A 23389-nucleotide genomic window follows, 5' to 3' on the forward strand; every position below is an offset into this window, starting at 1 on the left:
CAGAAAAAGTCTTCCGGCTGCGTTGTCGAGGCGACACCGCCGGTTGGGAGGTTCTTTGAATTGACATGTGATCCTAAAGTGGCGACGGCAATTGCAGTCATGGGCGATCTGTGAGGGACGACAATACTGTAATGTTCTCGGATTCTCTGGACTCAGGCAACTCATGATAGCAATGGTATTGGCGCTCGCGAACTTTGAAAACTCCCATCCGTGGATGTATACCCGAATCGTTAACGCCATAACTATGCATACTGATGTCTAAGGAGGAGAAGGAAAACTATATACATGCAGCATCCACTGAGCAAACGCGTGGGGAAGGAAGCACATCAACGCCCACCACTAAACCCATGTACCGACGCCAACGCAAGACTCAAGCGGACCGTTGACGCCTTGTGCTTGAACGAGCAGATCGCCGTATGTGTCGTCGCGTCGAAGGCCCGCTCGGTTGCGCAATGCCATCTGGAGACGTGGTCTGTGGAGTGGACTCGCTTGGATTCTCAGGGCCACCTCCAGAGGTTGACCGCTGCGTCCGAGCCCGTGGACTAAGAAAGGAAGATACACGGCGGGCCGCTTCAGTATTGGGTCTGCCACTGAGAATAATCTCCGGTGATAAAAGCTCGGTCGACTCAGAACCGGAGCGAAGTTCACGGCGGACTTGTCTTGCCTCGCGCAGTACCTCTCTACTCCTCCTGAACCGGTCCCGCCCTGGCATATACATGAAGATTAGCTTGATATTACCGACAAGAGGGTTTTATCCCTATTGCGGAGATCCAAACAGACCCCTGCGTATCCGGTCACTGATGCCACCGTTGCCCGAGCCTGCATTTGCGTTATCAGACGAGCTGCCTTGACCGTTGGACGGTGGGGGTGGGGATCCTGCGGGAACGACGTAGGGATCATTGAACGTGCCCGACCCGGAAGGAGTGAAGGAACCCGGCATCTGGGACGTACGATCCGTCTGTGAGTCTGCAGACGCAGGGTTGTTCGCCTGGCCCTCGCCACCCTTGGTAATACCCTTTCGACAATGTGGACAGGTGTCGTGCTCGAGTAGCCACGCGGAGACACATGGGTGGTGGAACCAGTGCTTGCATGGCAGTAGCGTCACCTGCTCGCCGATGTTGACCTCGTCCATGCATATACTGCATTCGGCCTTGTGTTCGTCGCCTAGCATCTCTTCGGTGATGTGGGTACGCGGGAGTTTATCGATGTCGGCTTGTGTTGCCGGACCGGGCGCGTTGCTCGTCGAGGTTTGCTCCATGAGTTGGGAGACGATGCGGTCTAGGCCTTCTTGAGAGTAGACAAAATCTCCCATGTTGCCAGCGTGGCCGCCCATCATACCCATAGAGGAGAATAGTTGTAGGATAGGGTGACCCGCGAACTGCTCGCCAGCGCCATGGTTGTGTTCGCCGCGGAAAGTACCCTCAGCGCCGCCGAGTGGGTGGTTGTGGGCGTGGACGCGAGGAGGTGGTGCCCCAAAGGCAGCCATTAGGCCAGTCATGACACTGTTTGGCTTGTTAGCGGCTTCCAAATATGGCGGTTCGCTCCTGCTTACTTGGTGATCTCATCCACAGGCTCGGCCTGGCCTGGGTGGTTTCCATTGCCGGGGAACAGTCGAGCGCCACCGTGGTATGTGAAGCTTCCTCCGCGGATCTGAGGTCCTCCTTCGTGACCCTGGTTTTGAGCTTCCTGGAAAGCAGACTGGTTTGGGCCTGTGCCTGGTCCAGCGCCAGAGAACAGACCCTCCCCTTGACCCGGTTGCTGACCCGGTTGCTGACCTGGTTGTTGTCCTTGTGGTCGCATTGCTGCCCCAGTGAGCCCGTTCAACATGGCCATGAATCCTCCTATTGACCCAGGCACCGCCATGCCGCCCTGGGGTGATACGGATCGTGTAACGGTAGCCTGCAGGTTGTATCTTCCCGGACCCGTTTCTGTAAATCTGACATTGCTAATGTCGCCCTCCTCCGGGTCGTCGGTCTGCCATGGGTTGTGGTGAGGGTTCAACTGAGCTGGGGCGTGCTCGAGATCAGGGAGGGAGTCGGAGTCGTCGCCGTCATGGCCAAACATCCCGGGGGCAGCATCTCTTGGGTCGTTGTTGTCTTCGATCTAGTCGGTGTCAGCGGAATTCGGCGCATATCCGCTTCGCGTCGTGTCTGACGGGCTGAAGGCTGGATTTGGCGGCTGAACTCACAATCTCGGTGAAGTCGGAGCCGCATTCTGGACACGAGAGGCCGTGTTCGTCTCGATACCACTCGTCGGCGCACTCGTGGCAAAACATCATGTCGCGGTGCCCGGGCCGCGGGTTTCCTGACTGCGCATCCTGGTTGGTCGACTGGTCCATGGTCGCAGGTGTGAGGCGTGTAATAAGACGTAGGGTAGTAGGGCGAGGTTCAAGGAGACTGGGTGAGGTATGTCAGCATGGAAGTAACGTTCGAGCAACGGGAGCCGACTTACGGCCTTGTGTCGGGAGCAGGCGCGGAAGAGGATCAATTCAAGTCAAGGACCTATCACGCGCCGTTGCCAGTACAGGTGATGGTGGCGAGCTGCGACAGCAGACAGGTAGGGGGTATCGCAGTGAATTGCGGAGAGGATTCAGGGAAGTTTGGCGTAGAGGGAGATCTCAGGCGAGGCTACCCGTAAGGTGATAGTTCCAAGGTTGTTTCGCGCGAAAGCTGTCAGACACCGGAATGACGTTGTTCGGTGTGCAGGGGTAGTGGGGTCTAGCGATTTGTCCCGCGGTATCTCGAGTTGGGCGAAGCTAACCTAGCACTTTGCTTCGTGGGTCAAGAAGTTATGAGGACAGATGTAGAATGGAGACGGGGGCAAAGTCGCTTGCGCGTCTTCTTGAACGCGGCAGCGGTTGATTGTCTTGCTCTGACTCTACGTTTGTCCGACCAGTTGTCTCTGCCCGCTTCTTCCGTGTTCCATCTAGTTCTGAGGCCTTCTATCAGCCAAAGACTGTCGCCCGCAGCAATCCAACAGTACGTCGCGCGACAAGGTGGTCAGTGCTATCGCTTGCTTGGTTGGAGAGCTTTGTGTATACTACAGATATCAAAAATTGCTATTAACCATACGATCCCTGCCAAAGGTATAGAAACCACAAACGCCTATGCATGTACTCATCAACATGACTGCGGGCCTGTCATGACCTGTGATCCAAACGACGCTGCGCATGTCATAGATTCGCGACGACGGCACCTGTTCACGATCTTCGAGGGCCACCCCTCAGCAAGAGGCTCCCCACCACGCCCGCCGCGACCACGATTCCTCCCACAATAGCGGCGCCCACAAGCCCCTCCTTTGCCACCTTTTCGTCGATGAGACCTTTCAAGCTTCCGGCCTGGAGGTTTGCGGGCTCCAACTCCAGCAGCAGCTCGTTGTACCGTCGGGCTTCAGCATAGTTGCCGAGCTTGTAGTTGCCGAGGGCGAGGTAGTAGAGGCATTCGCGCCGGCGCTCGCGCGAGTTGCGGAAGATCTCTGAGAGGAGGCGCACTCCTTCCTGTTGGTCGGGACGGGAGGTGGATTTGATCAGACCCTAGAATACCATGAGCTTGCTTGTTGCGGGTGGTGCCGTGCGCATGTGCAAATGTGACAAGACGCGGGGAAGCCGTACCCATGCGTAGTTGAACTTCGTCTGCAGACCGACGTATTCGCCCTCCTTCTCGTACTGCGCGCGCAGAACCTGCAGCTCCTCTGGCTTGAGCGGCGACTCGACATCGGCGGCATCTAAGGGGAATGAGCGTTCGTCGGCCCAGAAGTCGTTATCCCACTCACATGGTAATGACGGCGGCATGGCGGCTGTTTGTGTTGCGCAAGAAAATTAGAGAGGTCTGAGAAGTCGTCTCTGGGGGAGGCGGAAGTTGGTATCGTGAGGATGGGTTAGTGCAAGTGGTAAGCGTCAAACTACGGGCTGTCTCGTGAAAGCTCCAGCTGCAGGCCGAGCAGGCGATCTTTTACCGTGACGTACGCCGCCGCCTCGTGGCTGCCGGCCATGCGCCACGCTACGCCTGCGCCTTCCGCCACTTGGTCGCGGTTGCCATGCACGCGACTTGGCACGGGCCATCCAAACAAGAACATCAACACCATGGCCCTGTCGCGATAGACATCACCAGATACCAGACGATACGATTGCGCAAACATCATACAACACTCCAAGCAACCCTACTATACACATAAACCTCGCGCGATACCCAATCATCCACCATGCTTCTCGACGAAGACCCCGCTGCCGTACGCACTCTCACCAAACACACTTGCAGACCTCCCTAACAATACCCAGCTCATCGCGCAATGCACATCGCACTTCAAAATCGCGAACGACAAAACCTCGCTCCACCGCATAAACGAATCTCTCAGCACCCTCAGCGAGTTCCGCACCCAACACCTCCGCTCGATCCAGTCCTCGCTCAGCGCGCTGAATCGGACACACCAAACACTGTCCGCGAACCACAACCACACACTCAGCCAACATAACCCCACAAATCATGCCGCTGAGATACTTCGGCTAGACACAGAGAAGTTCAAGATCGCGAAGCAGGCGAGTGATCTGGAGATTGAGGGCGAGAGGCTGCAGAGCGATCTCGCGAGGTTAGGGGGTGTAGCTGGCGAGTTGGAAGAGGAGGGTGTTGAAGGTGGTGTTGAACCTAGAGCGGGTGAGGATGCGACAGTGTAAGTTCTGCCCTTCGATGCGCAAGTAGACTCAGATGCTGACTTAGACACCAGATTGAAGCTTAAACTCTACCGCACCCTCGGCATCGACGTCGAAGCCGACCCCACGACTGGAGAATATAACAAAGCTGTCGTGCGCAATGCGACAAAGGGCGATGTGCATGTGGTCAATATCGATCCGAAGTTTTCGCGGCACTTTTACACGAACTATTTCTGGCGGACGATGTAGGCTGGGAAGACAGATATTGCGCTTGCGCTGGGCGTAGATGTATACTCAAGGGTTGCATATGGTTTGTAGCCAGAGACGACAGATATGAAGATCACTCGCATCTGTCAGGCGCAGGTGTCTGGTCATGATTTGCTTTCTGAGATACCATTGTCATTATGGCGTTATTGGATACATAACGCGAACCTTAACGATCGAGCGAATGACATTACTAGTAAAATCGGTGTCTATCCTTCACATCTTATTCCTATGAACCCTTGTGCACATTGCCTGTGTCCACAACTCATTCGTGGTTGCCGTTTTCAGCTTACCCCTCCTCCCATTGGTGTGCAAACCACCATGCAGGGCTAGAAGGCTAGTTGTCAGCGATGTTGTAGCCTAGCCTACAGATCAGGCTATGCGCTGTTTTTCACACCCTCACCAGCCCGCCAGCGGCTCATTTTTGATGGCATGCTCCATTCCCGCTTATTTTACGTACCACTAATCACAAGATCGCGGTGTTACGACGGTCAACTGCGAGATGGGAAAGCCCCAGAGCGATTCGGATGCCGTCACGTCAAACAGAACCGATAACGAAGAGCCCGAAATCCTTGCCAAAGAAACAGAACAAAGGACAAAAAGACAGGTCGAACGGAGAGAACGAGAAGCGAGAGCAAGCGACGTACTGGAAAGGATACGACGTCCGTACGCTGAGTACAAGAAAGCCTACCCGCAGGGTCATCTGTGCCAACGTTGCGCTGGCATAAACTGGTCGCTTCTTCTACCTAGTGAAGCTTCGTACTATTGCGAAGGGTACGGTAGTCTAAGGTTATTTGACATCCCCGAGTCGAGTCAGAAGCTGTCTACATCATCTTGTCCACTTTGTCTATTGCTGAGTCTTAACCAAGATGACAAGACCCTTGGATTGTTCTGTGCCTGCTACGAATTGTGTCACCTGGACGGCGACCCTACAACTCCTCGTCGACAGTACGATTGGACACACCATGCTCCGTATCTCGACGTTACCGGAAGGCAATTGAGATTTTTGTTACAAGACGCGCGTGCGAATACTCAACACTACGTCCTCCGTAAGCTCGCACCAGAACGAATAGACTACGAAGTTCTCCGACATTGGCTGAGACACTGCAAACGCCATCACAACACGAATTGTAACCCTAACTTTCCTTCATCCATTCCTGGCCTCCGAGTCTTTGATTGCAAGGCTGAGAAAGTCGTCGCCGCACCCTATGATACTGCCTTCCGGTACATAGCCTTATCCTACGTATGGGGTGGGGTGGGAATCACACCAAATGAGCCGAAGAGATTTCCAGCAACGGTAAGTGACGCTATCACGGTCACACTAAAACTGGGTTATAGGTATCTCTGGGTAGATCAGCTGGTACGTAACTGCGCCGGCGATGAGTTGTGTGAACTGTACTAAGATACAAGCTCAGTGTATACACCAGTCAAACGAGACTCACAAACAAGCCCAAATCAAGCTCATGGGCCGCATCTACGCCGAGTCAGAGCTGGTGATCATTGCCGCAGCTGGCAGTACGTCCCATCATGGACTACCGGGTGTCTCCACGAGACCCCGTGACGCACAAAGAATAATCGAGCTAGACGCGGACGTTCAGCTGATCGAGATGTTCAATATGGAATCGACATTGAGGGAAAGTGTGTGGGCCAATAGAGGCTGGACCCATCAGGAGGGCTATTTGGCGACACGTAGACTCGTCTTCACCGACAAGGAAGTCTCTTACTCGTGTGACCGTGGAGTATGGCAAGAGTCTGTACAGCGACCTGGCATCGACGACCATGAAATTTACATGAAAAATCGTTATCCAGGTTTTCCGCTAGATAGTGACTCAGGGCCTCACATTGCCGACGTGTTGCAAAGCTACTCGGCCAGAAAGCTATCCTTCGAGGGCGACATCCTCAGCGCCTGTACCGGAACTTTGGAAAAGATTGTCGACATTCACTTTTGGGGTATAGTTGCTAGGATCTCCGCTTCTACCTTCAATATCGAGCTCTCTTTAGAATGGCGCAGCTGGCCTTGTCCTGGCCGAAAGAGAACAAATTTTCCAAGCTGGTCGTGGGTAGCAGCAACTGGTCCGAAATTGATAGAGGTCAATACTCAGAGGAGCAACCGAAGCTTCGTCGCCGAGGTCCTCACAACGGATGGACGTTGGTTGACTCCAGAAAACCAGATTGAGAGTCGATACGACCCTTTGCCCGAGGGCTCTGGTCCTACCCTGCGACTTACGGGATCGTTCTATACGGCCTCCTTGATGTCTAACAAACTCCAGAAGTATGGCGAGGAGTTAAAGGAAACGCCGTCGGTCGTTTTCCAGCATACTGGTGCTGCTGGCGATGAAATCGAATTAGTCCTCGAATTGTGGCTCGACACTGAACTCACGGACGCTGTCCTGCCAGATACTATCAAGGCAGTACCTCTCTATGGTATTTACGGGTGCGCACAGCTTGGAGATTTGATCCTCCCGCTTTTATAGTCCTCCAAGCTGTCGGAGACCATTACAGAAGGATTGGCATTACAGAAAGACGATGTTCGATCCGATCAAAGAAGACTGGGCTTTCGAGGCAGATGGGGCAAGATAATGTAATACTACGCCCAGGCGATGAAGAAACCATTTACATTGAATGAGTGTCAGCTCATACCCAGGAAATGTACCATTATGGAGGGTGTGTCGTTGCGACGGGGTAGCGCGACACTGTCGAAGTGTGGGCGACTTTATTATCATGAATAGCCATTTCCATCGCTTTATGTCGCATAATCATAGAGCCCGATAGCAGTCTTTACGGCATTCATATACCTGGTCCCGGTCATCTACTTCCTCTGATAATGGCTCACAACAACGTTCGCGAAGGCATGGAACAGTATTACCTGACGGGAAAACGCGCCCAATCGTCAACGCGCTCATTTATCGATACCCTGAGTTCGCCAATCTTTCAACAAGCCATCGTGCTATTCCGGCTGTGTTGGGCACCTCCGCGCCTCATCTAGTGCGTGTTGGACGAGGGATCTTACAAACTTCCCGATGCGGCTATCCTACCGAACTGCGGGAACACCTGCGCCGCAATATAAACAACTAGCCCCAGCGCCTACCACCAGAATACCGTTAGCTTTCACGATACAAGCATAGACAAATGCAGTCTTCGCTCGTTTTGGAAGCTTGGGCCACAGTCGCTTCACTCATTAGGGACAAAGAATGCTGTTCATCTAACTACAGGCTAGCGTCATAAGCAGTCATGACCACGCCTCGCTCCTTCTCTGCCCGCGCCCTCCCTATATTAAAGAACCTACGCCTCCGCCGAAATAAACCCGCAACTTCCACCCTCTACTTAGTCTCGACGATCTCTCGATTTCCAGGAACCATCAACCAAATAGAACCCACAGAATGCAGCTCTTCATCCCCGTCTTAGCTCTCTTGAGCACGCTTGTCGCTGCTGTACCGACCGTACGTAACGAAGACTACCACACCAAACCACCCTTCCACCCATGATACTAACATTTCACAGGCTGCAGCGGACGGTCGCGGGGCCACCATCTTCACCGACAAAAACTTCAATGGCCGGTCAACCGCCATTCCCGCCAACGACTTCTGCACCGATATGAACAACATCTTTGGCAACTTCGATGGCAAGATCCGCAGCGTCACCGTCGAGAAGGGCTACCACTGCAAGTTCTACACGTACGTCATACCCATCATTCTCCTTTTACTTGGAAAGACCGTTGGAAACTAACTTCCACTAGTGGCCACGACTGTCCTGCCAACGGCCAGAAGATGGAATGCGGCAGCAAGGACCAGGCGTCGGTGTTTGGAGATCTGGGCACGTTCGACTACAAGATTCATAGCGCGTACTGCACGAAAATATAGATGGAGGCTTGTGCAGAGTGGATTTCTTTGGGTGTTTTCAGCTTGATACGGCTTGCGCAGCTTGAGTGTGCTTGGTGGCTTGAAGACAAGATGGGTGTAGCATGTTCGCAGTAAGCGCTACAGCGGTACTTTGCGACTCGGTCTATCTATTTGCGAAGGCTGGAGTTCCGGGTCAGCGCGGATAGACTGTTATACGAGATGGGGTACATAATTGTAATACTTTCAATCGTACAAACACATGTGTCTCCAATGCGCGACAAGACTGGTGTTTTACCGAGTCGCATAACGCGTACAAGTAACCACGAATGGGCCATCGCCAAGTGATCGAGCGATGCAGTAGCAAGTTCCAATTAGTCAGGTATTGCGATCATCGATTACAGTCGAAGCGCGAAATTGCGAATGTGACGGGATAAATGGTTGTTGCATTATTATCGACAGCGCCGATGGTGCAGTGTGAAAGGAGATGAAGAATGCAGGAGGGACGGGTACAACCGCCGCAGGTGTTGGTACTAACCCGGAACGGAACTGCCCCACGTTGACCCACATCGATCGCCTGTGGTTCTGGATGTCACATCACAATCTTTCACGTCGACACGGAGCAGCCTCGACTCTTTAGCAGCGCGTCCTGGATTACGAAGTACGTACGCAGCGAAGTTACATGTCAAAACTGCGGAAGACGGCATGTCTTGGGCAGCAGAGTTTGATTGGCTGGCCAATGCGCGGTGCATACTTTCATCGTCGTTTGGGCCATCGCTCATGACTTCTGTTCATGACTTTCGAGGCTGCCTACAATCTTAACGACATCAGTTCACATGTGCTATGTTTTCTAATCATCGATATCGGCTGCTGAATGCAAGCGAAGGTGCGGTCCGCCCGCGATACACCTAAATCCATGGATGCCTGTTGAGCCCAACTCAACACCCCCAGGACGCCCTACGCCCGACGCAACTTGGAATGCCATTGGATGGCACATCGTCCACCGCATGAGAATGACCACTGCGTGTGAGATCAGGGCTGCGTGCTCTACATTATCACATATCTTCGGGATGTCATCATTCGCGGACAAGAATGACCCAAGTACAGGTTCGGATCAGATCTTCGTGCTTTGCTTTCATCCCAACTCAATCTCAAACGAGATCGTAGCGCTCTGGTGGCTTTGTTCGGTGAGTCCGTTGTGTTCCAGAGTCTATTTCCGGGCTTTGTACGAGTGTCAGGAAATGGGAAGAGGTTTTCGACAACAGCCTTCGTCTGAGACATCACGAACCTTTCTCTCGCCAAGCTTGAGATCACAGTTCAGACTTTTACAACTCATTACATCGCGGAATGCAACTGATACCCATTGCTCGGGCGAACTCGTACGGCCTGTTATCGGAGTGTCCGAAGTGTAGCACCCCACGACGGATTCTGGTGGTGTTTCCAAGCCTTCAAACCCCGTCACCAACCTTGCCAACCGGAATAGTTGGATCAGGATGATCAATTCAATTCCTAATCACCCACGAATCAAGAACCAAGTCACCGTAATATCCAGCCTATCACGGCATACAGCGACGCCGGGAGACCAGCTCAGTCCCAAAGTAGTAACGAAACACTGCCTCAGCCTCGCATAAAGGCCCCGTATTGTGATGAATCTCCGTCGCGTGGGACGGCAAGAGCCTTGCGGGATGGACAGGTCGCCGAACTGTTGGTTGTAGTCTCGCGGGAGTTAAAGTGACCCACAAGCTCGCCGCGATGTCAGCTCGGTGCTTTACAATCATAGCGGCAACTTCAATCGCCCCATTTTGGCAGTACATCTAGAGCCTCAAACTACGCTCTCACATATTATCACAATGAAGACCTTCGACAAGCATTCCTGGCTCGAATTTTGGTTCTACGGACTCCATCCCGGTATCATGATGGCACTGACCTGTATTGGTGTCATGGCTACATTGGAGATGTACCCATTCAGAATGAAAACCACGTCACGCCCTTGCGAGATATGCAGGTCAGTATCTCCAAATACTAACGGAGACCATCGCTAATCAATCAACAGGAACCGGGAGAAGAAAGACAGTCTGGAACAGTCTTCTACAAACGCGACCTTCACAACGCGGCATGCCCCACTGGCTCGCAATGACGACAAACTATACGAAGCAGAGCCAAATAGCTTCCGACACCCCTCCTTCCGCTACTCCTTCATTCCAACGTCGCCGTTCGGGGCTGCAATGCCAATTCGAGTGTCCTCATCTCGCGCACCGTCATCATACCACGCGGATGGTACGCATGTTCGCGTTCGCTCACTACAAAACTTTCTCCTCCCACCGCTTTTCAATCGTCATCGTTTGAGTGGAGAGCAGTACTCCGACGGTATGCAGACACCTGACAAAGCGCGCAGCAGGCGCATGAGTGCTGTTCGCGAGGACATGCACGGTGCTATGATGGTGTGATACGGTCAGTGGTGATGGAACCTGTCCTAGATGATCATGTATGCGCCGCGGTCGTCTTGATGTACTTTCCAATCAATGTTATACTACCCATACGCGACAGACAACCATTTATCGAGGTGTTCATTTTACCGATACGCGTCGCTAGCTAGAGCAGCTCTTCTTCTACCAACGCGTCAGTGCCAGTGCCAGTGTCGTCGAACGATGATTGATATACGCAGGCGTAGATTACAAGGCACACTATACAGCTATCTGAAATATCAAAGCGCTATATTAGCGTAGTATCCGGTCATCTACTCCTCGATAGTATCGCGCTACAGATACTCAGAGAAGCGAGCCGGCTGCGCCGTTCCCTTCACCGCCGCATCTTCCGCAAACGCGCGGATTTCCATGTCCTTCTCGTCCCTCAGTCCAACATCCATGCTTTCCCGGTTCTGCTCAAGATAATTGATGCGCTTGGTACCTGAGATGGGTATGATATCGTCACCCTGTTTGAGCAGCCAGACCAGGGCAAGCTGGCTAACGGTGCATCCGCGATTGTCAGCGAGCGTCTGGAACTGAGCCACAACCTGTTCGTTAGCCTTTCGGTTCGCTTTTTGGAAGCGAGGCATGACTGAAAAGAGAATCAGATAACTCTCCCGGGTTCTGATACACACGCCAAGTCGACACTGATAGGTAACGAGAGCAGAGCAACAATGGAATAGAGATTGATCTCCTCATAGGTTTACTTCTACTCCAACACGTCACTCCATCTAAATATACTGAGAAGCGGATCATTCCATCCAACTATCGTGCCACTTGCTATGCACGACTGGAAGCCCCCTGACGTCGACGCTGTCTTTATCGCAATACTTGAGATCTATCAGCGTGGGAATGGCGTCTTGGGCAAAGCCTGAAGTGGTATAAGAGTTCGCTGGTAGAAAGCCGTCGCAAACGATCGCCAGGATGTTGTGGGGAGTGCAGAGCCGACTAAGCCTATGGCAGATCCTATCACAACTCCTCGTCTTCTTCCTCAAACTTCTTGTACTTCCCAAGTCATCCACAGACACGAATCGGAGTGGTACTCGTGCGTAAGGCCCTAAGGTATCCTTGGTGTAGGTTATTTGCTGCCGCGTCTGAGCGTTTAACTTTGTGACCATCGTGTGAATGCCCGATTCAGTCGGGCGGTATCCAAGATGGGACTGGAGAGTCTGGCGCACAATAGCCCCCAGTGATTCCAGTTTTTGCTGAGTGTACCAGATATACACCAAATCGTGGAGTAATATTGCGAATTCCTTGTGACGGACGAGTTGGCGGTTGACGATGAATCTGGCTCCTTCACTCAAAATGAAGTCTCTTTGGATCTTGTGCACGATTGCGCTCGCTTCCGCGTTGACCTGTTTACAGGCTGCAAGTATTGCGACCGGAAGACACCTCGTGATGAGAACAAGACAGCCTTTCGAGCTGGAGGGTTCGATGACGTGGTGGTGCTTGATCTGCCGTGGTAGGCGCTCGTAGACCATGAGTCGGAGTTCTTTAGGGAGACTGAGGAACTAAAAGTGCGCAGGCGTAGTCATGCTCACATCGTTGAAAGTAGTAGCGGTTTGAACTTGATTTGGTCGATGCATGCCGATGGTGCGATGGAAAGCAAAAGCTGGTCCTGTACAGTCATAGGCTAAGCGCTTGTAACACCGAAAGCGTACGCCCACTTGTCTGTCGCCCGTGCTTTAGGCACCACAATGGCGCTAGTGAGCGCAAACATGGCTCGAGCGATTCTCTGATCGCTGCCACGACTTCACCCACCACCTTCCAGAGTACTCGCCGACAGTAGCGACTGCAGTCACCCGTCAACATGGCGATGGCGTCAAATGGAGCGACTCCGGAACCTTTCCGTTTTCTCGATCTTCCAAAGGATATTCGCTTGATGGTATATGAACGACTTCCGCGCTCCACCAACCATTCGACGGTTGGTCATCGGAATAGTGAAGAACGGATCACGCTGATCTCGCACTCTGTCTCAACCGCCATACTCAGAGCATGTCATCAGGTTTATCAAGAAGCACTTCCCCTTGTAAACAAAGCCATACGTGAATGGATCCAGGATGGAGGCGTCAAGGTCATTGGCACAATGGAATTTGTCGACCTGTGTGGGCTACAAAAGCTCTTGTATGCGCTCTGTTACATTTCCAACATCAATGTGCGTTTTACAGATCGTTTCTTGTTGATATTGGCCTTAGCTAACAACCCTAGTTTCCAAAGTCACAGTCGATGCATCTTGCGAAAAGTCTCAACGATGACGCAAAACCGTATGTTCGGACGAGGATCCATCAAATCGGATATTCCTCAGACCACGATGTCGATAGCGTTTGTGCTTGGGTCGCAAGATCGGCCTTAATTCTAGGACGACAGCGGATCGCTATGGCAGCTGCATCTGCACTACCTTCGGTCAACATTCTACTCAGTCCTGAACACCGGTCTCCCCTGCCGTCGACTCAAGACGAGCAACTTGCATTACGATTCGAGAGACTCAATCGGGACCAACTTGAGCACTTCGGGATTTCCATGAACATTGTAGGCTTCATCAATGCTGCATACCTTGAGATGGACAATATCAGTCCTTGTACCTGCGACTGGCGGCCAAACCGATCTGATATTCATCCACTCACTACGGAGGAGTGGTACAGAACTTGGAAGTAGACTGGTTGTTGGGAGACGCAAAATTTCTGTGCTTGGCGCACGTGTCGAAGCAGTAGAATGAGATCGTGGCGGACTTATGGTGGTATATGCCTGGTCCACGTGTTCAGACCACCACGAGGGTGCTATAGGATGGACGGTCATGCAACCAAACTATGAAAAATCATGTAAAAGACTGCTCCTCTGCCCCGAAGCGTGCATGATGCTGTTGCGATATCACCGCTCCGCACCAATGGAAGTATAAAGTTCTTGAACATTGATCCAGCCACATCAGAAATGGAGACGCGACATGGCAAGAGCTGCGAGAGGTCGACAGGGTGCTGAGATCGACAACAAGTACGGGCGATCGGCCGTTCAAATTTAAGAGGCGTTGGGCTCTGCCGCTCTGGAAGCAGACGATCTGCAAGACCATCTTAGCCATTACATCTGGTTCAAATGGGTAGACAAAGCGAGTCCTCCACATGGATGGATCGATTCGATCATTCCCATACGCGAGACCGTTGGGCACCTCAGGCATAGCATTCAGATCTATGTTTCACATGCTGCCTAGGTGCTTGGGGCGTTGACCCTCGGATCGAGACACATGGGCGTGGCGCGCTTAAGCGATGTCGTTCGTGCTTTCGGGACTACCCGTTTGCTGGTATTGAATGACACGTTCCTCTGTGTACGAAAGCTGTTCAGGTGGCGATGCGGCAGGATGACGATGGTGCAAACTTCCCAGAAGGCTATCGCATACAAGTAAGCTTAGTTTATGGACAGGATGTGATGCTTTAGAGCTGACGTGCGTATCGTTTGGAGCTTGATGGAAGGTGATGAAGATGGCGGAATCGAGTGTCGCAAGTATTCTCGATGCCTAGGCAGAGTTTGAGCGGGTATGTAGAGCACGGGCTAGACAAGATCAGCTGCTCCGAGCGTTGTGACTTGTCGGTAATCTGACAGTTGAAGATCCCCATGTTAATCTTGCGTCGAAGAACCATAGCTCACGGACGTCAGCCAACTTTGTTTCTCTTGTTCTGATGCGACTGGATGGCAAAGCTGCCCATTTCCAGCTCGAGTGGGGCGGGACAAAAGGCCCCGGATCAGCGTGGGTGATGAGGTAATCACCTAGGACCCTGATCTCGCCAACTGCCCCTTGTTTGGGTGTCCTCAGCAAAGTGCGCCTTCCTTGGGCACATGCGAGTGAGGCTGCTGTACCGTCCGACTAGACTCCTTAATCACACACTACGCTACCTCTTCCCGCAGTTACGTTGGGTCTGGCGCATTCTGCCGAGTTACGATGTTGGAAGCAGTCCTCAAGCCGACCAACATATGAACGCCATGAACGGCGAGATGCGCCTCAGCTTCACGGAAGGTAAGCTTCCATTGCGGTCATAACCAGTCAGTCGTATGGCCGTCCTACATTCCCATACATTCACCATAGGGCAAAGATGCGAATGGCCGAAAAGCGCCGTCCGATCGGCCGGGCAAGCTCTCTCCCTGCACAGTAGTAAAGAATTAGATTTCCGTGGGCGTTGCGCGATAGACCCAACTGCTACCGAACGAAAAGCCTGGTTCAAAAGCCCACGTGCCGTGGGTAATATCGAGTCAAGCCGCTGCTACGGCGATTTCACAGCGCCATCGCGGCGCTATGGTCTAACGGCCACACCGCTTGATTGGCCTCGACAGCGGGAGTACTATACTAAGCTCAAACACGCTTTGAGAGCCGCCGAAGATGGGAATTCCCCAACATAGTTCGAGAGCGTTGGACTATGTCGCAACTCCAAAGTTTTTTTGTCATCTATCTTTGGTGATAAGTCATCGGGGCCGCCGACCAGACTCCAGGGTCAGCCTGTCTCACCAGCCCATCGATTACTATTCACAATATGCATCTTTTTGGATTATTGTCGGTCTTTTGTCTGGTCTTCACGTTTGGCCATGCCAGCGCGTCGGGTCCGGAACTGGATGCAAGGGCATTAGGCATTGCGGACATCCCCGCTTGCGGAGTACGTGCCCAACTACACTGTCCGATATCATTGCTAACAATACACAGCTTGTCTGCATGATTGCTATTATCCCGAAAGCTGGCTGCACCCTGGATGATACTGAATGTGTCTGTGGCAACGATCGGATTGCGGCAGACGTGCCAGCATGCATGCTTGCAAATTGTACTATGCAAGAAAGTCTGGACACTGCGAGAGTACAAGCCGTTCTTTGCGACATGTCCGATGAATCGCAACGCCTTGACATGTTCATGTGGACTGGTGTTATCTACTCCATGGCCGTGGTGTTTGTCGTTCTACGAATCGTCGGCAAGTTGGTGAATAAGAGGCTAGCAATGGACGACTACATCGTCGTATTTGCTCTAGTGTTATGCGCAGTACCCGCAGGATGTACCTTGGCTAGTAAGTAAGAGGTCTGGGAGCTGCCATCTATTGTAACTAACACAATACAGTGACGGAACGTGGCTTCGGCGAGCACCTATGGAATCTTGAAGACGGGGCACTCTCGCCTATTCTCCGCTACTGTATGAAGCAACCATACCTTGCAACATCGTTATCTGCATGCTAACGCTAAACAGTCTACATTTCATGGTCGACATACATCGCCGTGCTGGGCCTCATCAAACTCTCTCTCATCGCCTTCTATCTCGAGATCTTCCAAACGAAAAGCTTCCGGATCACCGCTTACATCTTCGGAGCCGGCATCATCATCAACTCGACCGTCATCGTCTTCCTGACAATCTTCATATGCACTCCAGTTGAGTCCTTCTGGAACCGAGACATCAAGGGGCAATGCCTGGATATTCAAGCGGTACCAATGGCAAACTCTATCAGCGCTATCGTTCAGGACATCCTCCTACTGATCCTACCTTTGTTCTTCATCCGCAACCTGCAGATGAGGCGCTATAAGAAGGTCGCCGTGTGCTTCATGTTCGCCATCGGAACTTTCGGATGCATTGCGACTATCATCCGCCTGTTCGTCCTACTTACCTTCAAGATCTCCGTAGATCCTACCTGGGACTACGTGAAGGTCACCGTATGGACGGAGTTGGAACTTGCGGCAGGTTTCGCTTGTGTATCGCTACCATCCATCCGAATACTGGTGGTCAGGATGCTGCCTAAGAACGTCATTGAGTTCTTTACCGAGATCACTCAGTCCTCGAAACAAAAGAACTCGGACCCAAAGAACGTGCACGCGCATGCCGCCCCAGTGGAACAACCCGGGAAGAAAGAGTGGCGCAAGCCTGCGGGTTGGGATTGGGTCTCACTGGGTGCTGAAGAGAGTGATTCTCCACTGGCTACCAGGAAGAGTGTGGTCAGTGGTCGCTGGCCTTGGGTTGCAACATCACCCCTCACTTCACGCTTCTCGACACATCCGCGCGGCGGTTCTCGCCTCCTCAGCTCAGCGATGAGCAATCATAGCGACACCGACACTCGGATCCGGGCTTGGTCAGCAAAGGAGAATGAAGCTCAGAAAAACGCTATGGAACTACGCGAGGTACCACAAAATGAGATTGAATTTGGAGACGTACGTGTGAACATTGCAAACGAAGTCACGGCGTTACCCAAGATTGGATGTTTACCCGAGCGATCGTACTCTCATGAGCATGAACGTACGAGAGGGTCCAAGTGGTTGTTCAAGAAGCAGAAGCGGAGTCAACACGAGCCTGTATGATCAAGACGCTAGATGAACAGAGCTCCACCTTTTCTCAACCCCCATCTTCCATCGCCATTGTAACTCGTACGCTAAGCAAGAAACGTCCTCTCGTCCCTCTACACTATCAAAAGCGTAGTATTGACGGCATCCTCCTGCCTCTGTTTATCCGACCGGATCCACGCGACACCAAGTGCGAACAGGAGATCCATTCCAGGCGCGACATGCACAACGAAGGTGGCATGCATATGCGCCCACTTCGCGTGTCGAGAGATGGTCATGACCGGATTGCCATTGACAACGAGACCCTTCTCCTCACCGGCAACTTTGCGTTCGAACTCGATTTTCTGGTTCTCGACGTATTTGTCATGGACGGTGATATCTGAAAGAGACGTGTGTCAGTTCGAGGAAGAGGCGGACAGATGGAGAGGAGATGACCGCGATGGGAAGCACGCAGAAAAATGAGCGAAGAGGAGACATACTGTAGCTAGGCACCCTCCACCCAGCCTTCAACTCCAGATCCCACAACGGCTTCGCATCCGCGCTCCTCACTGCCTTGTACTCTGCACTCGGCCTTGCGAGTGTGTGTCTATGGACGTTGATCCGCATAGCCTCCTGTCCATCCATCGTCATGAACTTGACAATGTTCCTTTCCTCCTCCAATATCTTCAGGAACGGTTCTCCGGCTTTTTCATCAGACGTACAGTAGCTGACAAGGCTTTGGGCTTTCTTCGTGGGCACGCCTTCGGTCTTCATGACGAAGGCTTCGTGTTTCTGGGCTGTCCAGTTGGGCACCATGACGAGGCCTGGCAGCGGCATTGGGGGGAGGGTTGGAGCCATTGTAGGGGGATTTTGGTACAGTCAGAATGTTGCGGACTGATCGAGCGGATAGTAAGGTCTGAGTACAGCTATCACATCTCGCTCGCCCTGATACTCCTTCCCCTTATACGACGAAGCTGTCAGCTTGTGACGTCGTCCCGTCAGGCTCAGTGTAACGTAAGTAAACAACTTCCAGTTGGTCATCGCCGACCAATCAGCAGCCCCCGGGTGTTTTCTAAGCCATACAAGCTCACCGCCAAGACGTTGTTCATTGTTGTTTATCGGCCTTAAATCCTCTTATCACACTGCAGTACAATTAAATGCAGGTGCGCGGCGCAGTTGGTCGCACATGTGGTGAGGGAATTGGAGATCTTTCCCTGCGCCGGACGGCTGCTCATGCGGGGCGCAGGGGCACAGGAATGGGCTAGTCTTCCGCAAAGCTGTCGTTTTGCAAAGGTGCCACTGGGATTTCCACGATATGCATTGATGTCGCATACCAAGGTTCATGAATGCTCGTTACGTGTCAATCTATTGACTTCTAGCGAGCTATATGCCGAAGAAGATCATGCCAGGTCATACTATTTAAACCGACAAGATGTGTAGTGCTACCAGACCCGACCTTGATCTACTCGTACCGAATTACGGGCATCTTGAACGTCCTATGCCCACTAATGAACCAATGGGCCAAAGCCCCGATCACAACCGCACCAAAGATGGGTCCCGCGTAGTTCATGTTGTCTCGTGTGACTGGCAAAATCTGAGGGAACGGCATCCAAAGTACCACGAAGACCAGGTAGCATAGCGCAAACACGTTGACAGGTATGCCGACGGGACCAAGCTTGAACGGCCCATAAGGTGGAGGCGGGCCTCTGATTTTGCGCAGGAGGATGAAGAGAATCGGGAAGAAGTACGATACGTGCAGCGCGAGGGCTTGAAGTGAGATGAGCGCATTGAAGGCAGTCGCGCTGGCGATGTAGATGAGAGAGAGACATGTTACGACGGTTCCAACAAGGAGAAGCGCGTTTACGGGGAGTTTGAGTGTGAGGTGCACCTAAGGTCATCAGCCGAATGCGATATGAGAAGTCGTAAAGGCCACCTACGTAGGAAAAGAAGTCGGAGAAAGGCAGCCCGTTGTCGCGTGCGAATGACCAAATAAGTCTCGAGACGGACGCGAATATGTTGAAGAGTGCGAAGAAGATGAGGAGGGCTATGAGTGCGGTGAGAACATTGGCTGCCACTGAGGAACCGGTGATGTTGTAAATGACCCATAGGATTGGAAGCGGGGTGGCGATGATATCGTCGAGAGGGCCCATGTAGAATAGAACGATGGTAGCGAAAACGATGAGCATCGCTGAGTTCGCGACAGAGGTAATTATGATACTGCGTGGCACGCGCGTGCGCACCTTCTTCACCTCGTCACCTTCACATCCGGTCAGTAGATGAGCACTGTGTGCAAACTCGTAGACGTACACATGTGCAGAACACTGTCTGCTCCAACAACGGCGAACGACATACTCAGAAGCCCGAGACCCCAAGAAACACCCTTGTTGTTCCAACCCGACTCTTCCCATGTCAGTGTCTTGAAGACAAAGTCAGGGTCGCTGCGCGGTCCAAACGCGACGAAGACGGCGACTATCACAATGAAGAGGCAGACGTGAAGTATGCCACCAGTGATTTCGAACGCATCGAGAAGCTTGCGAAACCAGAGATTCGAGATGAAGGGGACTATCATGAGCGCGACCATCATGAGGCTGGTGTGCCATCGTTCAGGAACGTAGTCCTCGTTATTGAACATCGCCAGTGACGTGATGATGTTGGCTAATATGGAAGGCGGTCCACTGCAAGCAAAGCACCAGGCACCAACAGTTATCCATCCTGTTTGTAACGTGAGCTGTTAGAAGCATGAGTGCCTACTTCTACTCACCTTGTAGTAGACCCCAGAAGCGAGGAGCAGCCGGAGCGAGATTGGCTGACCAACGATACTGGGCACCAACGGTTGGATCTCTGTCGAGTCGTCAAGAAGTGTTCATGACGGACGCTTGGTACATACATTGAAGCCAACTCAGCCAGTGAGAATCCAACGGCACAGGCGCCGATGCCAGCCAGGATAGAGCCATAGAAGATAGACGCGGGACCGCCGTTGATCAATGCGAACTGGAACGTCACTGCAAACGATTCCCAAGAAGCGAGGATGATCACAGCGAAGTTGATAACAGCCGAGAGATTGATATAACGCTGCTCTAGTCAGTACACTACTTTGCTGGAGCGGCTCAAGTGATGCTCACCTCGAGCTGATATGGTGATCGCCCCACTCCTGAAGGCCCAGCCGGCGTATTCACCGCCGTCTTCTCGCCCTGACCGAATGCTTGCTCTACAACATCGGGTTCAGCATCTGTCATGTAGGTATTGAGTTCCATACTGGCGCAAGAGATCCCAGGACAATGGCCGGCGGGTGACGTGCGGGATGGCAAAGTCAAAAGAGTTCGTGAGATGCAGCGACCCTACCAGCACGCTGGAGAAGTACGATACGACCAGGGAGCTGCGGACTGCGCTGCTTGAGGAACTCAGGAAGTTGGCAGCTTTCCTACTGGCTCGTCTGGCTAAATGAAACACGAAAGACGCCCGACATCGTATGCAGTGTCTCCATCAAGCGTTGCAAACCTCATTGCCATATGCAAGCCCGTTCTTACACTGTACGACCAGCAGCGTCCAAGGGTCATGTTTCCGGCGCGTTCCGCTGCATGCAAATGGTTAGATCCAACGCACGAATCGCCTCGTAAAGTTACAGTCCTGTCGTTCGTCGCATTGGTGCCGTTTGGATGGCCACTCCATCAAATAAGCTCGCGCTGCCCGGTACCGTTCGCACGGTAGCCGGCGCCACTAACGGCAGTTTATCGTCGTTACGTGTAATATGAGGCGGGGTTTGAGCTCGAAACTCCCGGCTTGGAGCCTTTGGACAAGCGATCGACGCAGGATTGAACGAACCGTTCCGCTTCCTGTTGGCTGTGAAGTCAAGACTTCGTAGTTCACCGACCGGGCCAAATCGCCCCAAAGACCGACGCGCTGTAATTACAGAGGCTGTTCGAGCGGACCCCAATGCAGCAGATGATTCAGCGAGCTGCAGCTTGGAGAGGTGCAGCGGATGGACATGAACATTACGGAGAACGGACTAGCGGCTGGGCAGGTGCACAGACAGTAAGCATGCGGCAGATTCAGGGTCGCGAAAACACACGAATGAGATCCTGACATGCTTCGAAGACTCAAGCTTGGACCATGGTTGGGTTGTTGACCCCAGATGCGTACCCAAGACAAGACGCATTTGGATGCGCAGCTGAGAGTCGGTGCGATGAGTATAAGGCCGAGCCGTGTGGAATGATGCTTCAACGTCTACCATAAGCTGCACGCTTCCCTAATGAGAATGTCATTCACTTTTCCTTTGTTGCTGCTTCTTTTCGCTGTGTACAATGGTTTCCGCAGGTTCGGATGAAGGTCGTCGAAGTAGTGTGCCAACAAGGAGCGGCTTCGTCCTTGTCTCCACTTACTCATGGACTATCATAACGGTGGGCGTGTTGGTTGGACGATTTGCGCAGGGTCACAACCACAAAATCGAATTCGGTCTCGACGATGTGGCAATTGTTGCAGCCACAGTATGTAATTTGCTTCCATGGATACAAAGTGATACTGAACATTTCTTAGGTTGTATATCTAGGCGCGACTGTCAGCTGGCAGTTTGCTATCGACGGGGGCCTAGGGAAGGACTTGGATGGCTTGAGTGGTAAGGAGCTGACTCTGTTCTTCAAGGTTACTAGCTCCAATGCCATCAGGTAGCTACCGCTAATCAGAGCTGCAGGCGATCTATGTTGCTGGAATACTTAGTATCATTGCAATGGCGCTCGCGAAATTGTCCTCGGCTTTGCTCATCGAGCGCATATTCCCACAATCCCGAAGAGCGAAGGTGGCCCTGTTCGGAAGCATTGCGCTCTTTGCTATATTCTCGACCTTTGCGGTGGCGTTCCAATGTGGGATTCCGCGGTGGACTATGCATGCACTGCAATGTGGAAACGGCGGTCTTTCAACCGCAGCCACTGCGATCAATATTGCTACAGACCTTCTTTTGGCTTTTTGGATCGTCCCGACCTTCTGGAAGATGTCTCTGGACAAAGAAAAAAGCATTGCAGTGGCAATGCTCTTTGGTGTCCGAGCAAGGTGGGTTCCCCAGCCACGTTTTTGCACGTCCTGGTCTTGACTTTGTAGTGTTGCAATCGTTGCTGGAGGTCAAATATGGGCGACGTTGAGGGTGGTTTCCAGTCCAAACCCCACACGTGAGTGAGCTAGACACGAACCGAGCAGCGTAGACCTAATGGACGCAGATGATGCAGCTGAGTTCGTCGTCTTTACCCAGTACGTTCGGATTGATCAATGTCTTTCGAAAACTGACCACTTCAGATCTGTATCCAGCCTCTCCTTGATCTCGGCAAGCGTTCCGCGCATCAAACGCCTCCTCGGCGTCGGCGGCAGCGGCATTGTCTATCCCGAAATCCAGGAGACAGAACTCTCCGACGCTCACGCATCTTTGAGTCGACAGGAGACAGGCAGTACAGGGCCGAAGTTGGTGCCCCCTAACACCGGATATAGCACGGTTACCGTGTCAGCGGAGGGGGCAAGGGAAGAAAGGAAGAAACCGTGTAGGTGTAGGCTTACCGACTGGCAGGCGCGAACGATGGGGAATCCCACCGACGAAGATGCGAGCACGTCGAGCCTAGTCGATACAGACCAACAAGACGGGGTGATGATGCAATGCGACGTGATTGTGTCCGTGGAAGATAAGGATTCTCAGAAGACAGTTTTCGGACGCGAACATCGATGACGTATTGGAGGTACCCTTCCAACTTGGATCTCTGACCGGGGCGTATTGCTGTGAGCATGGATCGCACTATATTGAGACGAACGCTTGGGCATTTGCAGAAGAAGCAATCGCGCGATTGAGCACACGATGATGTCGTGTGAAGAGGACCGCGACTGCGACGCGTACCGGAGGGCACCTTCCTCTTCACCCTACCGGGACGCTTCACACC

At 52.6% G+C, this 23389-nt stretch overlaps 8 protein-coding genes across 8 annotated transcripts; 3 read left to right on the top strand and 5 right to left on the bottom strand.

The window, feature by feature from the left end:
- Positions 1-757: 757 nt before the first annotated feature.
- Positions 758-2338, bottom strand: J4E85_008083 (uncharacterized protein; the record flags this gene model as incomplete). The annotated part of the gene is made up of 3 exons (XM_051472312.1): positions 758-1502; positions 1553-2103; positions 2189-2338. The coding sequence occupies 3 exons, from the start codon at positions 2336-2338 to the stop codon at positions 758-760; spliced, it is 1446 nt and encodes a 481-aa protein (XP_051323777.1).
- An 861-nt stretch (positions 2339-3199) lies between these two features.
- FIS1 (mitochondrial membrane protein) lies at positions 3200-3790 on the bottom strand (the record flags this gene model as incomplete). The annotated part of the gene is made up of 2 exons (XM_051472313.1): positions 3200-3532; positions 3611-3790. 2 exons carry the CDS (start codon positions 3788-3790, stop codon positions 3200-3202), a joined length of 513 nt encoding a protein of 170 aa, XP_051323778.1.
- A 410-nt stretch (positions 3791-4200) lies between these two features.
- On the top strand, positions 4201-4894 carry J4E85_008085 (uncharacterized protein; the record flags this gene model as incomplete). The annotated part of the gene is made up of 3 exons (XM_051472314.1): positions 4201-4227; positions 4277-4665; positions 4720-4894. 3 exons carry the CDS (start codon positions 4201-4203, stop codon positions 4892-4894), a joined length of 591 nt encoding a protein of 196 aa, XP_051323779.1.
- Positions 4895-8289: 3395 nt separating this feature from the next.
- J4E85_008086 (uncharacterized protein) lies at positions 8290-8769 on the top strand (the record flags this gene model as incomplete). The annotated part of the gene is made up of 3 exons (XM_051472315.1): positions 8290-8349; positions 8411-8583; positions 8646-8769. The coding sequence occupies 3 exons, from the start codon at positions 8290-8292 to the stop codon at positions 8767-8769; spliced, it is 357 nt and encodes a 118-aa protein (XP_051323780.1).
- A 2734-nt stretch (positions 8770-11503) lies between these two features.
- On the bottom strand, positions 11504-11800 carry J4E85_008087 (uncharacterized protein; the record flags this gene model as incomplete). Its single annotated transcript, XM_051472316.1, has 2 exons — positions 11504-11652; positions 11677-11800. The coding sequence occupies 2 exons, from the start codon at positions 11798-11800 to the stop codon at positions 11504-11506; spliced, it is 273 nt and encodes a 90-aa protein (XP_051323781.1).
- Positions 11801-16011: 4211 nt separating this feature from the next.
- J4E85_008088 (uncharacterized protein) lies at positions 16012-17516 on the top strand (the record flags this gene model as incomplete). Its single annotated transcript, XM_051472317.1, has 3 exons — positions 16012-16243; positions 16294-16365; positions 16420-17516. 3 exons carry the CDS (start codon positions 16012-16014, stop codon positions 17514-17516), a joined length of 1401 nt encoding a protein of 466 aa, XP_051323782.1.
- Positions 17517-17614: 98 nt separating this feature from the next.
- J4E85_008089 (uncharacterized protein) lies at positions 17615-18335 on the bottom strand (the record flags this gene model as incomplete). The annotated part of the gene is made up of 2 exons (XM_051472318.1): positions 17615-17877; positions 17978-18335. 2 exons carry the CDS (start codon positions 18333-18335, stop codon positions 17615-17617), a joined length of 621 nt encoding a protein of 206 aa, XP_051323783.1.
- A 604-nt stretch (positions 18336-18939) lies between these two features.
- J4E85_008090 (uncharacterized protein) lies at positions 18940-20731 on the bottom strand (the record flags this gene model as incomplete). The annotated part of the gene is made up of 6 exons (XM_051472319.1): positions 18940-19365; positions 19415-19734; positions 19785-20189; positions 20239-20318; positions 20365-20549; positions 20600-20731. The coding sequence occupies 6 exons, from the start codon at positions 20729-20731 to the stop codon at positions 18940-18942; spliced, it is 1548 nt and encodes a 515-aa protein (XP_051323784.1).
- Positions 20732-23389: the final 2658 nt, after the last annotated feature.

This window comes from Alternaria conjuncta, assembly GCF_024043145.1.
Source record: "Alternaria conjuncta strain BMP 0040 chromosome Unknown scaffold_12, whole genome shotgun sequence".
Taxonomy (NCBI): domain Eukaryota; kingdom Fungi; phylum Ascomycota; class Dothideomycetes; order Pleosporales; family Pleosporaceae; genus Alternaria; species Alternaria conjuncta.